Source organism: Dasypus novemcinctus, chromosome 29 (genome assembly GCF_030445035.2).
Source record: "Dasypus novemcinctus isolate mDasNov1 chromosome 29, mDasNov1.1.hap2, whole genome shotgun sequence".
Lineage (NCBI taxonomy): Eukaryota > Metazoa > Chordata > Mammalia > Cingulata > Dasypodidae > Dasypus > Dasypus novemcinctus.
In genome coordinates, this window is record NC_080701.1 from 6,795,989 (window position 1) to 6,813,663 (window position 17,675).

At 35.9% G+C, this 17,675-nt stretch overlaps 1 protein-coding gene across 2 annotated transcripts in view; it reads left to right on the forward strand.

Annotated features, from left to right (window-relative positions):
* The window catches only part of MSR1 (macrophage scavenger receptor 1), a 90,306-nt gene that overhangs the window by 24,141 nt on the left and 48,490 nt on the right, over positions 1-17,675 (forward strand). For both annotated transcript variants that reach the window (XM_004481881.5, XM_004481882.5), the window contains exons 4-7: positions 1,666-2,078; positions 5,358-5,544; positions 14,042-14,122; positions 16,589-16,678. In XM_004481881.5, coding sequence (XP_004481938.1) covers positions 1,666-2,078; positions 5,358-5,544; positions 14,042-14,122; positions 16,589-16,678 — 771 coding nt within the window. The remainder of the gene's footprint in view (positions 1-1,665; positions 2,079-5,357; positions 5,545-14,041; positions 14,123-16,588; positions 16,679-17,675) is intronic.

Below are 17,675 nucleotides of genomic sequence, written 5' to 3' on the forward strand. Positions count from 1 at the left end.
ATCTGACCTTCCTCATTGATGATTTCTGGTGTTTTATCCTGCTTCTTGCCTGGGCCATCATTTCCTGTTTCTCTGTATATTTAGTGAATTTTTTTGCATCCTGGACATTTTGATATTTTAATGTGTTATCTCTAGAATTTGGACAGTGAGGCCTCTGTTCCTTAAGCTTGTATTCAGCTAGTGTTATGACAGACATTTCCCTAAATATCAGGAGTTAACAATGAACAAACACCTCTCCCAGTCTTTGCCATTTCACCTGTGCAAGTTCTGTCCTTCAGCCCTTAGCTGTCCTGAAAATGAGTTTACAGAACAGCCAGAGGCAAAAGCTTAGGCTCCTACTGGTCTACCCTCAGCACGCATCTTGTCTTGGGAATGCTCTCATGGTCCTATGAATTCTCCCATTTACCTGGATCTGAATGTCCTCTTTCCCCTTGGAAACAGCCTTTCCTCACTGTCCTGTTTGCTGCACTGTGTATCCATGGCCATCAATCCTTTGCCCCAGGTAGTTGTGAAATGTCTGTTCTCTTCCAACAGTCTGTAGGAGAGCTCTGTGAGCCACTGCTATAAACAGGTAAGTTCTTGATGGAGAGCCTGGGACTGCCTTCAGACTGCCACAGATTGGCACAGATGTGCATGCACCCTACTGTATGCCCAGGGGTTCCTCTACTCCATCCAGAACTGGAGCCCACATCGGGGTGCAGGCCAGCTCTAGGATGAGCTGCTGAAATGATGGGGAAGGGCCAAATGAAGGAAAATTTGCCTTTTCCTTCATTCAGTGCTTGCCTTGTTATTGCAACCCTTTAACTGTTTTCCAGAGTTTTGGGAAAGATGTTACTGCTGGTTGCTTTAAGTCTCTGTGGGGGGACAGAGCCTTGGAATGTCTTACTTCACCATCTTAATCATGTCACATTTCTCTTTTTAAATCACATGAAGTTTCTCTTCATATATATCAATAATCTTTGAACATGGAAAATCTCATACAGTAATGAAATATGAATGGTATAGATATAAATTTTTTAAAATATAGAGATGAGATATAGAGAGATATGAAGAACAAGATCTTAATCATCACTGATTATTGATAAAAATTTTGTTTAACATTTTCTCCATTGTGAATAATTATATATTATTTTTATATGAGAAATTATTGTGCATGCATCTAATTTACTGAAACTGTAAAATGTATTGCTTGAGATCCTTTCAGAAGGATAATAAGGTTTTTTAGAGAACATTGCCCATTTGGAAATATGTATCAGCAGCTCAATAGAACTTTTTCTTCAGGAAATAATTAGCTATAAGACTGATCATAAAAATATTGAGTATGTTATTACAAACAGAGTAAACCAAATGTAAGAATTTTGTTAAATACATTCTTCTAGATCCATACATAGAATACAATACATTTATTAAGGTTATTTTTATAGAATGGTTTAAATCATAGGAAAAAATCATTATGATATAATATTAAAATGAAAAGTAGTAGCCTAATGGTTCACACATTGTATATTTAATATGAATATTTGATTTAGGATGGCATTCAAAATTATAGAATGGAATGAATTCATACAGGAAGCAGTGATATGGGATGGGATGTTACAGAATGGAATGGTGTTTGCATTTAAAGGTTCAGGCCATGACTCAGTTTATTTTTATTTAAATATGCAGCTCATTTCCTAAAGCTGGAAACAACGAATTGCACAATTGATTCAATGAATGAAAATGGTATATCTGAAAGTCTCATGGGAAAAAGAAATGACAGTGAAGATGAAATGAGATTTAGAGAAGTTGTTATGAAACACATGAGCAGCGTGGAGATGAGAATCCAGTATATTTCAGATATGGAAGCCAATCTCATAGATTCAGACTATTTCCAGAATTTCAGTGTGACAACTGATCAAAGATTTAATGATGTTCTTCTCCAGCTGAGTACCTTATTTTCCTCAGTTCAAGCACATGGAAACTCAATAGATGATGTCTCTAAGTCCTTAAGGAGCCTGAATGCCACCCTGCTTGATTTGCAGCTCAATGTAGAAACACTGAATGGCAAAGTCCAAGAGAATATGATTAAACAACAGGAGGTAAGGTTTTTATTGGAAGGTCATGCACTGGACCTGAGTCTATCCAGATCCCCTTTCCTCGGGCAGTTCAGGAAAGCAAAAGCTGCAAACTGTTTTTCATCCTGTTTACCTCAATTATTCTGGCAATCTCACGAAAAGGTTTCAAACAAATTTACTGAGTGCATTTCTTCGGATTCCGGCAAATTTTCTCCCATTGGCTAGAGATTCTCTTTAATTTTTAAAGACTGCTAGAATGCCTCTTTAGATTATTTAGATTATTTGAGCATATCTGGAGAGGTAGACATTCTTTGTGAATTTTACAATACCTGACATTTTTCATTATCAATGGAATGGAAATTTTATTTACACAAATACCCAACCAAATTTAAATTTTAAAACCATTTTTTTTCCATTACTGAACAGTTTACTTAAGTTTTTACATGCAGAGAAAACTATAAATAATTAAATGTCGATATGTAAACAATGCCTCATTATCATCATAGGACCAAACACAAAATGGGTTTTCTACTTCCATGTAAGATATAATATACATTAAACATTTGGAGACATAGCGGCACTAAAGCACCATCACAGCCAATCTTGAATGAACAGATATGCCTTTATATTCACACTAAAAGAGCAAAACATATTTTAGACCAGGCAGGCACAATTTCTCTGTAAAGGGCCCTAGCAAATACTTGTTTGTTAGGCTTTGTGACAAATCAGTAACAGCTACTAAGTTCTGCCATTGCAGCACAAATGTAGTCACAGATACTCCCTAAGCAGATGAAGTAAACTGTGTTCCATCCAATAAATCTTTATCTATAAAAATAACCTGTGGTCTTAATTTGGTCCATAGACCATTCTTTTCTGACCTCTGGTTAAGATCCAGATTACTACATATCACTTACAGCGATTTAGAAATTTCATCAGTGTCTGAGTAGGTATGGGCATGTGTGTGTGAGCACGCATGCACACAATAAAAAACAAAGTCAAGGTGAGAGAATCAAGACCATCAACAGTCTTACTCATCTTTAAATATTTAACCCAAAGATGGAATAAATAAATTAGATGAATGCCTGAATCAGTAAATACTGTTTGAGGAAAAGGTTTATAAATATTACCACCAAAGACAGGACAATATTAAGTTGAAAGGAAAAGGAAAAAAACTGGCATGAACTGGAAGATAGGGGTAGAATTTACCATCTCCATCCTTCATAGAAGAGACTTTAAGAACAACGAAAAAAAGTAAATGCCTTATTTCCAACAGGGTCAATGGTGGTAGAATATGGAGGAAGGGACACAGATGATGTCTAGGATTTTTCTGTCTTCCCAACAAAAATTATTTCAGTGAAATCTGGCTAATGTAAGCACTATATGCAGCCTTCAAAGAAGGGGATAAAAATACATGCTCAGGTTTAGGGATGAAAGATATGAGGGATTCCTGGGTCTTAGGTAGAAAAATTACCTCCTCTTCCCATGCCGTCTGCTCTGTGTATATTGGAATTGCATGAATACTTATAGCAATGCATAGGAAATTTAGTTGAGCATGCTTATCATGATTCTACTCCCTACAAGCATCAGTGCTCATTATTATACCTTTATTATGTCTATATTTATGGAAAATGCTCAGTGGTCATATAAAGAGGAAATGGAGAGTGGAGAAAGTCTAATCTAGAAAACTGTGGGTAGGGCAAAGCACAATTAGATCAGAGAAAACCAATGAAGTTCACTGATATGGACAGTGTCTTTGAGGGGGTAAATCTGAAAAAGTTTTCATCTCTTTTCAAAGGTTTTACACACCAAATATCTTGACTAACTACCCTCAGCTTGTCCAGTCCAGCAATTTTCTCTTCATACCAGGATTAATGAACAATACACCACTAATTTATTTCTGAATGTAAATGGAGATTGAGAATCCATCAACAGTTGAGCATAGAAGTGATTATTTTTTAAAAAGCCATGAAGATTATAGAGGATGGGGTAAAAGTAGAACAGAGGCAGGAAACATAACCAGAATAGATTAGAAGTTTTAGTATAGCAGAAAAAAAATGCCCAATACCCCAAGAGAAAATTAAGTACAGTCCGTGAAAGGAAAGTAATGACAAATGTACACTGCTAAAAAAATTAAAAATAAAAACACTCTACAAACCTTTATGACTAGATGCTTAGCCTCATGGTAATCTGAACAATACATTAAATTCTATTATATATCTACAATTATTTTGCAAACTTAAATAAATTGATAGTATTTTGGTACTAAAGGTAGGCATTCACATATAGTTAGTAAGAGAAAAAATTTGGTACCATATTCTTAGAGGGTAGTATGGCAGTACTGAACACAAATTTTAGTCCTTAACATATCATCCCTTTGATCATACCCACTTAAGGAAACCGTCCTATAGAAGGATTATACGAATGTGTAAATATATAAAAAATTATGTTCATTGCAACAATGTTTAAAATTGACAAAAAGAAAACAATGCACAATTCAAAGCTCTATCAATAGAAATCTTAAATAAATTAGGAGAAATCCAAACAATATAATTCCATTAAGTTATTGAAAATGAGATAGTCTCTAAGTATTATATAAATTATCTTTAATACATTGAGTAAAAAAAATATAAGCATATTCTAGAACATAGCAAGATCTCTCATGTTTTCTCTGTGTATGTGTGTGTGTATATATATATATACACACACAAAATATGTAGGGGTGTGTGTCTGTATATATATAAACATAAAATAACAATGAAACCTAAAATATTGATGCAGTAAAACTTAAAAGGAAAATACTGTGAACACGTTAGTTTGCAATTTCATTGAACATAAAAAGTTAATCCTACTATTAGTACCATGAGATTATAACATAAAACTTTGGTTATTGCCATATAGCAGTTTAACATATAAATCTAGCAAATTCACAGAATTGGGATATGTTGCCACTCTAAGTACAGCATAAAGAAATTTCATTTCAAAATGAAAACCCTGTGACAGGCTTTCATTTTAATTTTAGCATTTTTACATCTATGTATAGGGATCGTAACATACCCCTGATAAAGTCAAATAATTTTTCGATGTCTGTCTGTGGACAGTCACTCATTCAGAGAAAAGAGGAAATGTTTCACAACCAAAGAATTATTATTTTTAGAAAGTTCTCTAATTTCTGTATCCTTATTACATAATGTTCCTATAATATTATATATATTTTTTGAAAAACTGAATTTGGGGGCTTTTTGAACTTATGTATTTGATAATTATATGTGTAACATGATGTGAGTGCTGGCTTATGTTTCACAGGAGATCAGAAAATTAGAGGCATGTGTGTACAATGCATCAACAGCAATTAAGTCTATGAAAGCAGAACAAATGCGTTTGGAAGAGGAACTAAAAGGAGAAGTGAAGCTGTTGAATAATATCACTAATGATCTCAAACTTAAAGACTGGGAACATTCTCTGACATTAAGAAATATCACCTTAATTCAAGGTAATATATCTTCTCATTCTTACAGAACATGATATATTAAAATGTACTGATATATACAGAAATATGGTACTCAGAATCCTATGGTTCAAAATAAGTAGCATGTAAGTATACATTTTCTACAAATAACAGGAAGAAATAATATTAAAATCAGGACATGGTAAGATAACCAGTAGCCTTGTTTCCTTTAAATAGAAGGAGGTGAATAAGTGAAGATCTAATGAGCTGTCTAATGAAGATTTACTGAAAATATCCCATATATACCAAAGAGAAATATGAGTTCTCTGATTGTGGGGTACAAAGTTCTCAATATGTCCAAATCATGAACTTGTTAATTCTGATTTCAAAACTTCCGGATTGGTAATTCTTCTTACCTGATTGTATTATTAATTATCAAGTTATTTTTAACTTTGAAAAATAATGGCAAATTTTTCATTTTTTCAGTTCTGTTAGTAGAACAAGGAAAACTGAACTTGGTGATTTTTATTAAAATACATACTATATATACTTCTACAATAGCTTTTATTATTACTTACATTGTAAATATTTTCCTATCTTTTAACTTTCTAGTACCCTTTGTTTCGAGGTTGTCACTTGTACAGAACATTTATCTTGATTTTTAAATGTAATCTGATAATCTCTTTCTTTTAATATTGCATTCTAACATCTGATTTTGTGCTTTTTTAAGTTAAGAACTTATTTTTATTGAAAGATATAGGGAGAATGAAAATACAAACCACCATCAGTGAAGATTATTTGTAACACACACAGCAGCAAAAAGTTATTGAGGACAATATATAGGAAACTTCTACAAATCAGCAGCCACATAGAGAAATGGTCAAATTATAACAGAAGATATTTCAAGATGAAAAAAATCAAATTGCCAATATCATATGAAAAGATTCTCAACATTTTTAATCATCAGAGAAATGCAAAATTTGAGCTACATTTTTATACCCACTAATGTGGCAAAAATTAAGAAGTCTATTAATCCAAATTTGGTAAATATGGTGAAAATGATAAAACCACATAGGAAAGCAATAGGTAGAATCTTGCAAAGTTGGTACTTATTTTTATTCAGTTTCTTCTATTTCTTTTGCTTTTCTTTCTTGTCTAATTTTGAATTGATTTTTATTTTTATAATTCACTTTTCTCTCCTGATCTTAAAGCTTATATTCTATTGCTATTTTGTTGTTTATTCTTGATATTTTGCCATAAAAACTTATCTTAAAAAGTCTAAAGCTGATCAATATCTTAAAATTCTTCCTAAAATGCACAAAGAACTTAAAAATGCTTTCTCCGATCAACCCCCTTTCTTGATTTTTTCCTGTTTTTGAACATAGTTTATTTCTACTTTATGTATTTTTCCTAGGATGTAGTCATTATTATTTTTCTTCATTTAAACAGTATTTATTTAAATTTGCCCATGAGTTTACCATTTGTTTCTACCCACTGCCTTCTTTTTTCATAATATTATATCATTATCTGTTTTGGGTATTAGGCTGATGTTGGCATCATAAAATGAGTAGTAGAGTTCTTTCCTGTTCAGTATTGCAGAAGAGTTTGAGCAAGATTGCTATCAGATTGTCTTTGAATGATTGGTAGAATTTACCTGTGAAGTCATCTGGTCCTCAGCTTTTCATCTTTGGGAGGTTTTTGTTGACTGTTTCTATCTCTTCACTTGTGATGGGTTTGATGAGGTCCTCTATTTCTTTTAGGGTCAGTGTAGGTGGTTAGTGTGTTTCTAGGAATTTGTCCATCTCATCCACATTGTCTAGCTTGTTGGCATACAGTTGTTATAGTATCCTCTTATGATCTCTCTTAAATCTGTGAGATCAGTAGTAATGTCTCCCTTTGTTTATTTGCGTCTTTTCTCTTTTTCTTCTGTCAGTCTAGCTAAGGATTTGTTGATTTTGTTGGTCTTCTCAAAGAACCAAATTTTGGGATTGTTGATTCTCTATAAATTATTTTGGTCTTGATTTCATTTATTTCTGCTCTGATATTTCCTATTTATTCCTTTGGCTTGGTTTGGGATTAGTTTGCTGTTCTTTTTCTAGTTCTTCCAGGTGTCCAGTTAGATTTTCAACTTTAGCTCTTTCTTTTTTTTAATGTAAGCACTGAAGGCTATATATTTCCCCCTCAGCACTGCCTTTGCAGTATCCCATAGATTTTGATAGGTTGTGTTCTCCTTTTCATTCATCTCAAGATATTTACTGAATTCTCTTGAAATTTCTTCTTTGACTCACTAATTAAGAGTGCGTTGTTTACTCTTCATATTTTGTAAATTTTCCCTTTTTCCATCCATTATTGATTTCCAACTTCATTCCATTATGACCAGAGAATGTGTTTTGTATAATTTCAATCTTTTTAAATTAATGAGACCTGTCTTGTGACCTAACACATGGTCTATCCTGGATAAGGATCCATGAACACTTTAAAAGAAAGTATATCCTGCTGCTTTGTAGTGCAATGCTCTATAGATATCTGTTAGGTCTAACTGATTTATCATATTATTCAAGTTCTCTGTTTATTTATCCTCTGTCCAGATGTTTTATCCAATACTGAGTGTGGTGTATTGAAGTCTCCAACCATTATTGTAAGGAGATCTATTTCTCCTTTCAGTTTTGCCAATGTGTGCCTCATATACCTTGGGGCACTCGGGTTAGGTGCATAAATATTTAGTATAGTTATTTCTTCTTGGTGAATTGCCCATTTTACTAACATATTAACATTCTTCATCCCTTATAACAGTTTTGCATATAAAATCTATTTTGTCTGATACAGTATCACTACTCCAGCTCTTTTTTTGGTTACTATTTGGAATATCTTTTTCCAGCCTTCACTTTCAACCTGATTGTACCTTTACATCTGAGATGTGTCCTTTTGCAGACAACATAAAGATGGCTGATTTTAAAAAAATCCATCCTATCAGTCTATATTTTCAATTGGGGAACTCAAGCCATTAATATTCAATGTTATTACTGTAAAGTTATTACTTATTTCATCCACTTCACTTTGGCTTTCTGATGTCATATCTTACTCTTATCTGTCTTTTTACCCTTCAATTCACCTTGCTAATAATCGTCATTTCTTCAGTTTTCTTCAAGTCTCTCATCCTTGTTTTTTCCTTCCAGAATGTAGCACTCCCTTTAGTATCTCTTGTAATTATGGTTTTTTGGTAACATATTCTATCAGTTTTCACTTGTCTGTGAAGACTTTGAACTCACTCTTATTTTTGAAGGACAGTTTTGTAGGATAAAGAATTCTTGGCTGGCAATTTTTCTCTTTCAGTACCTTAAATACATTGTACCACTTTCTTCTCATCTCCATGGTTTCTGATGAGAGGTTGGCACTCATCAAGTTTTCCTTGTATGTGATGCTTTGTCTTTCTCTTTCTGCTTTCAGAGTCCTCTCTATCTCTGATATTTGTCATTCTGAATAGTAGGTGTCTTGGAGTAGTAGGCCTATCTGGATTCATTCTCTTTGGGGTGCGTTGTCCTTCTTGAATATTGATATTTATGTCCTTCCTGTGGGTTGGGAAGTTTTCTATCATTATTTCCTCAAATATTCTTTTTGCCCTTTCTCCATTTTCTTCTCTTCTGGGACACCAATAATGTATATGTTTGTGTGTTTAGCATTGCCATTCACTTCCCTGAGACCCTGTTCCGTTTTTTCCATTCTCTTCTCTTTCTGTTTTCCTATCTCTTCCAGTTCAAATGTTCTGTCCTCAAAACCACTAATTCTGTCTTTGAGCAATTCAAATCTTCTCTTATGTGCCATTAATGTAGTTTTAATCTCATCCATATGTCTTTTGGTCCCATAAGCTGTATTTCTTTTCTTTGCAGGCTTTCAAATTGTTCTTTATGCTCACCCAGTGTCTTAATATTCTTTCTCTCTTTAGTCATATTTTCTTTCAATTTCTTTGAATTTATTTAGGAGATTATGTGATTATCATTGATTAATTGTCTTAAATCCTGAATGTCTTTGGGATATTTCATTTGTTCCTTTGACTGGGCTACCCCTTTCTGTTTCCTAGTATGGCTTGTAAATTTTTGCTGATGTCTAGGCATCTGATTATGTTGGTGAATTACTCTGATGACCAATTTCTCTTTCTTGCCTAGTTTTTTCATAGTTATTCTTAAATATTTGGTTCAATTTATTCCAAGTCTTTAAAGTTTCCCAGCTTGAGTTGTCAAAATCAGGCCAGGGACTCACTAATAGAGTGCAGATTTTCTCCCATGGGACTTGAGAGACCTAAAAAATCATGTTAGATCTTCAAATTCTATCATCTATGTCTATTAACCTTTCATATTTTTCATCTTTTTTCTCATTGTTAATAAGAGAACTAGAACTCTATGAGGTTTTCTTTTATATACAGTATTTTAGGAAGATTAAGAAGTCTAACAACTTAAGTATTGACAAGAGAAAAAACTTAAAAACCAAGTCCAAGAAGACTAATTATAGTATTAATTTTTTGTTTCACAAATAAGCAAAAATAAATATCTATGTATAGATATACACACATATAATAAGAATGGTTATTTTCAAAGTGTAAGAAAATGATAAACACAAAATCCAGGTTAATGTGTATTTCTGAAAAGGAAGTAAGTAAATCAAGTAAGGTACAACAAGATTAAGTTGTACCTAGGTATATATCTGGGTTTTTGTTGCTGTTGTTATTGTTGTTGTTTTGGCTTGTGTGCTGCATGGGTGCTCTTTGTTATTATGCTTTCTAGCTTACTTATACAGAACACCTATTACATATATTCTTGGTTATTATATTAAAGGAGATGATAAAGAAATAATTTGAATTAATCAGCTGCCTTCTTAGCAATTAGACAATTCCTCTCAAATTTCAAGTAAACAACAAAACTTTATGAGTCCAAAACAAACCCTGATTCTTGACCAGCAATCCCCATCTACCTCCCCACACCTGCAGCTTTCCCCAGCTTTTCTTTCAGTTGCAGCACTATCCAACTCTCTGCTCACTACAAGATCTTGGAAGCCTTCTTTGGTTTCCGTCTCTCTCACCCACTGCGTACAATTCATCTGTGAGTCCTGTTCATTTTTCTTTCAAAAAATAGTTCATATAAACCTCTTCTCACCAACTCCTCTGTTACTCCACTACTCAAGCCACCATTGTTCTAGCCTGCTCTACTGTAACAGCTTCCCACTGCAAACCATTTAGTCCACTTTACATAGAGCAAAATGAGAGACAGTCAAAGCTAAAAGTATTTCATACTACTTTCTACTGTAGTATTAACTCTACTTGAACACAATAAGTCCCTTAAAAATAGGAACTCTTTTTTATATCACCTGTAGTACATAAGAATAATTGTTTAATAAAGATTTATTAAACTGTATTCCAAGAGAGACCATCCATATAAATACTGAGTTCTATATCCTGTGTTCGTTGTAGCATCAGTATCACTACTTCATATATCTGCTTTACATAAATGACTGCTAAATAACCATGGGTTAGAAAAGGAATAGAAAATATTCCAATACATTTCTCAAGTATATATAGTAATTAGAGCCTAAGGTCTAAATGGAATTTGTTATTTTTTAAGAGTAAAGTTAGACTTAACTTGACATATTTTTCTTTATACAAAAAAAAAACTATAGTTTTATAAAACTCTGATGACCAATTTCTCTTTCTTGCCTAGTTTTTTTCATAGTTATTCTTAAATATTTGGTTTTAATGTCTTAAACATTATAGTTTTAGCCCATGGGCTTCCATCTTTTTTCAGCTAGGAGTTTCACTTACAATCTATTGGGGAGGGTGGGGAAAAAGTGATGAGCCTCAGCTGAACCCCCACCCCTGTCTTAAAAATATAGATCTCTCTTGTCAGCTTGTTTCTTTGCCAAGACCTAGAAAACTTCTTTTCCATGAAGTCCCGTTTGCTATTCTGACTCATGTTCATCTCACTCTCACCTACATGCACATACAGGAAGCACCCACCTCAGACCTGGAGACACCTATCTGCCCCTACCCTGGGAGCCTAGAGGACCAGAACCATGCTTTATGATCCCTCTTTCTGTGCTCACTCCTGTCCTCAAAGCTTTGCTTGACTTCCAAGGTATTACTTCTGAAAGCCATGGGAAAGCAGCTCTAGAGAAGGAACCATATAAGAATTTAACATGTGCTATTTTTGCTTATATTGATAGGAAACATTTCTTTCCAGGCTGTGGAATTTTTTTAAAAGATTTATTTATTTATTTCTCCCCTCCTCCCCCAGTTGTCTGCTCTTTTTGTCCATTTGCTGTGTGTTCTTCTGTGACCACTTCCATCCTTATCAGCAGCACGGGAATCTGTGTTTCTTTTTGTTGCCTCATCTTGTCATGTCAGCTCTCCGTGTGTGCGGTACCATTCCTGGGCAGGCTGCACCTTCTTTCGTTCTGGGTGGCTCTCTTTACAGGGCGCACTCTTTGTGCATGGGGCTCCCCTATGCGGGGGTCACCCCTGTGTGGCAGGGCACTCCTTGTGCGCATCAGCACTGCACATGGGCCAGCTCCACATGGGTCAAGGAGGCCTGGGGTTTGAACTGCAGACCTCCCATGTGGTAGATGGATGCCCTAACCACTAGGCCAAGTCTGCTTCCCCAGGCTGTGGACTTCTAAACAAACTATTTCTACTTTCTTAAGAAATATCACCTTTCATCTTCATAACCTTCATAAAGTGCTTCCATGAGGGTAGAAGAGGTAGAGAGGGGCAAGAAGGGACCGAGGGAGGCCCCACACCCAGAGTTCTCTACTAACCTATTCTCTAGGCAGTGTGGATGGGGGCTATGGACAAGGTGACCCCACCCTGAGAGCCTCAATGGGCACCCTCATCTCAATAGAGGATATCCTCCATCTCTGCATTCTGCTGTATCATTCCAGGACTGGGTGCAGGCTTTAGCTGAAGAAAGCTGACACTGAAGAACATGTGAGGGTGTCATGGACCAAAAACATTCAGATACATGAAAAACTCTAGCAATAGTACAGCTGCAGGGTGATGTAAATGTGCACTATAGGTGAGAGCAGTTTTGGAAGGAGCCCTTTGACATTATGTTTAAGTTGTTCTCAACAATTTTATGTAAGAAGCTGAGAGTAAAGTAGTCTGATTTCTTTACTTCTGTCCCCCCAAAATATCTGAAAGAAAGTGAATTTTTGTTTTCCTTTAGGGTATCACACCAATTTCACTGTAGTCTTTACTTACAGGTTTAACACAGTAGGTAGCTCAATATAATGAAATATAACTACTACTTGCTAAGTAGACACTGATTTTGTGTGGTTCTGTGACATCATCAACTCAGTGTCTTTCCTCTGCCCCCAGGTTCATAAAACATAGGAAGTGCTGGCATACATAAATATTATTTCTACACATGCCTCTTCTGTCACTTTTACTGAACCTGTCATTGGCACTAGGGATGGTCCATACTCAGGAGACTTGAATCTCTGAACTTCGCTTGTGCCAGCTGGGCCCTGAGCCTCAGCAGAGTGGTGACTCCTACTCTCTGGTTCGTTGGTCTTACCCAGGTCAGCTAACAGGGAGGTGAAGATGGTCAACCACCACACCAGGGAATCAAGAGTGCCTACAACTGCAAGCAGAGGAATTACACCCATCATCCATGTGGAATCTAAGCCCCCTCTTGATCTAGAGGTGGAGAGGACATCACCATCCCAGGGTCCACAGGATGGAGGAATAAAATATGGACTAGAGCGGACTTACTGATATTCTACTACAAAGCTCTTGGGACGAGTAGTTGAAGAAATTTTAGTGTCGAGGTGGAGAAAGTGGCCACAATAGTTGCTGAGGGCAGGGAGAGGGTAGAAGAGATGTGATGTGGGGGTATTTTTGGGATTTTGAGTTGTCCTAAATGATATTGCAGGGTCAGATGCTGGACTTTATAGGCCCTGCCATAACCCACCGAATATACTGGGGGAGAGTGCAAACTACAGGATAAACTATTGTCTGTGTAGTGCAGCAGTGCCCCAAAATGTGTTCACCAAGTGCGATGAGTGTGCCGCAACAATGAGGGAGGTTTTTGGTGTGGGAGGAGTGGGGGTGCTGTTGGGGGGTATACAGGAACCTCTTATATTTTTTAGTGTAACATTTTTTTTTGATGTAAATAAATCATAAAAAAATACAATTTACAAAAATGATGTGGTGGGGATGGGGAGTGGGTTATATGGGAACCTCTTATGTTTCTTGTTATTTTATGTTTTTTAATGTAACATTCCTTTTGATCCATTAACTTGAAAGAAATTTTAAAAAACAAACAAACAAAATTCCAATTAGGTTTTTAAATCTGGGGCCATGTCCGCCTTGTGGGTATAGGTCTTTGCACTACTTAATAACAGACATTTCTGTATTTGGGGAGACCAGGCTTATGTTACTGCACAACAAATAGAAGTCTTCCAATTGCTTTATGTAACTGTCTTCCCTATAAAAGGACAAATATGTTTCATCTACCCTTTATAACTATGATCAGTAATTATAAATTATTTTTTAAAGGTCCTCGTGGTCCCCCAGGTGAAAAAGGAGACAGAGGGATCCCTGGAGAAGGTGGACCACAAGGCATTCCAGGTCCAATCGGTACGACGATGTCACCCGCTTGATCAGATGCTACAGGGAGTAGGCACCGTGTGCGTGGGGGGAAGGGGGGATTTTATTTGTGTCTGTGTGTATGCTGGGGAGGATATTAAATCTTCTAATAGCCTCATCATTATAATACACTGACTGGTAAGCACTGACCCATGGTTTTTGAAGGAAGTTAAATGCTTCAGCCATAAGCACCACAAGGGATTGTGTAGAACTCTAGAGGGTGCCGTTGAAACCAGAAATTACACAGCATGTATGACACAGCTTTAGGGCACATGTGAAAAAATATAAAAATTATCTTTATTTTTGAATTATTTTTTAGGCTACAAAAAAAATACATTAATATGAATCATAGACAAATTTGATTATATTTCTTATAGTCCTTGACTGGAATATATCTATTTAAACCCACTAATTCTGGATGGAAAGATTATAAATGACTTTTTTTTCTGAGGTGCCAGGGACTAAACCCAGGACCTCGCACATGCAGGGCAGGTGCTCAGCCACTGAGCTACACCCGCTCCCCTGCATAACTGGCACTTTTGCTGTCAGACACTCTCTGTCTTTTACTTCGAGCAAAATTGTTTCCAAATATTTTCCTTTGGCTGAGTTGTAATCTCTAAACAATGTTTTGAAAAAAGGTAATAGAAGATACCCAAAAGGGGAGAAAGCATGAACTTTCACTGCTCATAAAAAAAACAGAAAGAAGACAATAGCAGTAACATGATTGTTCTGTTATTCTTAGCTAGAAATCAACACCCTGCCTGCTTTTTAAAGTGGGTACTATATTGTACGGTATGATTATAACTAGGATGGTTTGTGCCACACACACACACGTACCACATGTTATTCTTCTGTCTTTTGATTATATAAAAAGCTCTCATTTCTGATCAATGTATTGACTGACATCAGAAGAACCGTTTTTAAAAATGAAAAGCATGAATTTGACAGCTGACTGCTCTTTACAAAATTGTGCTTTAAAAGCCAATATATAAAGTTTAAAGATGAAAATGTAGGTACTCTTGGGTGGATTGGTGTGCCCTTGAAATACTATCAGGTAAGAAGCTGTGTTTCTACCTGACGAGCACTCCTGGATCGAAACGCTGTGCATTTCGCTGTAAGCGGGGAGGTACCCAGGTTGTATCAGCTGCCAGAGCTGCCCTTGGCCAGGATGTGCCAGCACCTCCGTCACCACCGTGTGTGCCTGCGCCTCCTGACTCACCGTAGAGCTCACTCTGTACCACACCTTGTGACACGAAGCTTCATAATGCAAGCAGCTTTTGCAACTGTCCCCGGACTATGGATATACAAAGTAAAAAGAAAACCTGAGAAGTTTCAGGTTTCATTCGTGCCATAAACAGACAGCATGGCAAAGCTGCTTTGACTCTTCCAGGGAAGGTTTACTTTGTTGCCCTTGTTCCTGTTCATTTACCTGAAGAGGCCTCCTCCAGTCCTATGGGAGCGTTAGATTTGGTTGCTGGGGAGATAAATCTACTCTTTTCCGCTGCAGGGTGCCATTGGATTCGATGGAAAGCAGCAACAGCGTTCATCCTGCCAGATATCTCTCCTTATGCATTCCTCCTAATCTAATTGCTGCTTCGTTTGCTTTCTGTCAGATTACCTATTAATAATTGTCTCCATCCCTGATACTGGAATCAGGAAGTAAAATCTACTTCCTGATTTGAGCAAATTCATTAAAATTCACTCATTCATCCACAGACTCCACTGAAACGCAACTTCACAAAGTCACACTCATCTAGACTCACAGCCGTGACATGAAAACTTGAGAGACTCAAGTGGTTTTCCTAGCAGTCTTAAATAACAAATACATGAAATAAATTCATGTATTTAACTTTTATGCAAGTACTGGGGTAAATATTATGTTAAAATATGCTTTATCTCAATTAATATAACTTCATACATTACATTGTTTGGGATTACAATGGGATATAAAGAAGTTCATGAGAATAAGAAAAAAAAACCAACACACAACAAAACAAAACAAACAAAAAAAAGAAGTCCACAAGAGATAATTAGAATATTATATTCCAGAACTAAGATTGTAAAAGTTTTAATAAAATACTCCTTAATGCTTCTCATCACTTGAATTTTGCTTTTACTAGAGAAAGTCTTAAGAATTCGAGTTCAGCTTATAAATTTCAAGGTTATCATTGTAGCCACAGCAAAATCCTGCCATTCGAAGATTCCATGTTAGGATACTTAAATCTTCCATTCAGAACACTTTTTCATGAGCTTTTATTTGTACTAGCAATATGATTTTTACTGAATAGCTACAATGCATTAAATACACCAATATTTATACTTGTTTATATTTTCTATTACTAGAACACATTTTGGAGATTCACATGTTTCAGATTAATTAGTGGAACTGTATAGATTCTCTTGAATCTGTATGAAAAACGAGTTTCTCCACTTTTCTTTTCTTCATTAACCATCTAGGTCCTCCAGGTGCTAAAGGAGATCGGGGAGCACTCGGCCTTCCGGGAAGTCAAGGAGCCCCAGGAATAGCCGGGAGACCGGGAAGGCCAGGTACGGAGAAAACGCACGTTTCTCCACAGAATACATGCAATAAGCACCAGATCTCAGAAACTGTCAAAGTACCTGATAATAAAAAATGGGCATTGTTTATGAATAGTAATGGTAGAGTTTATTTTGTGGTCCGAATCTGATTTCTGTCCATATGAAGAAAATTTTTATGTCCCCCAGAAAAATAGGTTAAAATTTTTTTTAAAAATAGCCAACGGTTTTTAAACTCTACGCAACAGTAAATCACTGTGAAGAACTGTATCTATTTTAGAACAGAGACAGACTAAGAATAACAAACAAGCAAAGTATATCTCTTTACCCAAAACTGGCCAAACCCTGTTAAGCCGCAGTTAATAAAATACAGATAAACCTGAAGTCCTATCCTATACAAAATCAACTGCCTGCTCCTATATGTTCGTATTTAATATCCAAAATTATTCAACACTTTAAAATGTACATACATGGTGTCATTTCTAGTATGAGAAGAGAAAGGGACGACGGCGCTTTGCCCATGCTGGGCAGATCTATAAAGATAAAGAGCATACAGAGTCGGGCATGTCTACTTCAGGAAGTTTTGACTACTTCGCTGAGGAATAACCTTACATGCCTTCAAAACCCCTGGAGAACTCTGGATATAACCTTGTTGAACATGCCAGGTCATCCAGCATGTCAATAATATGCTCCTCTCAAGTTAGCCTCTTGAAGTCCATTCAAAGTCAGATATCCCCAAGGTTGAGTTATGGGCTTTTTAGAAGTAGCTAAAATTATCGACCATAAATAGTCAATTTATTTCTTCAACAAATATTTACTGAATCTTACCCCCTTTGCCATTCATGGAGATATCCACAGGTGGTGGAACATGTGGGGCTGTGTATGGCCAGGGAAAGAGAGACAACATTGTAGCTACGATGATATAAATGGTCATTGAAACCACTGATTTTAATAGCATTTCATGAGTACAGCATGAGAAGAAGGTGAGAAGAGAAGGGAATTGAGATCA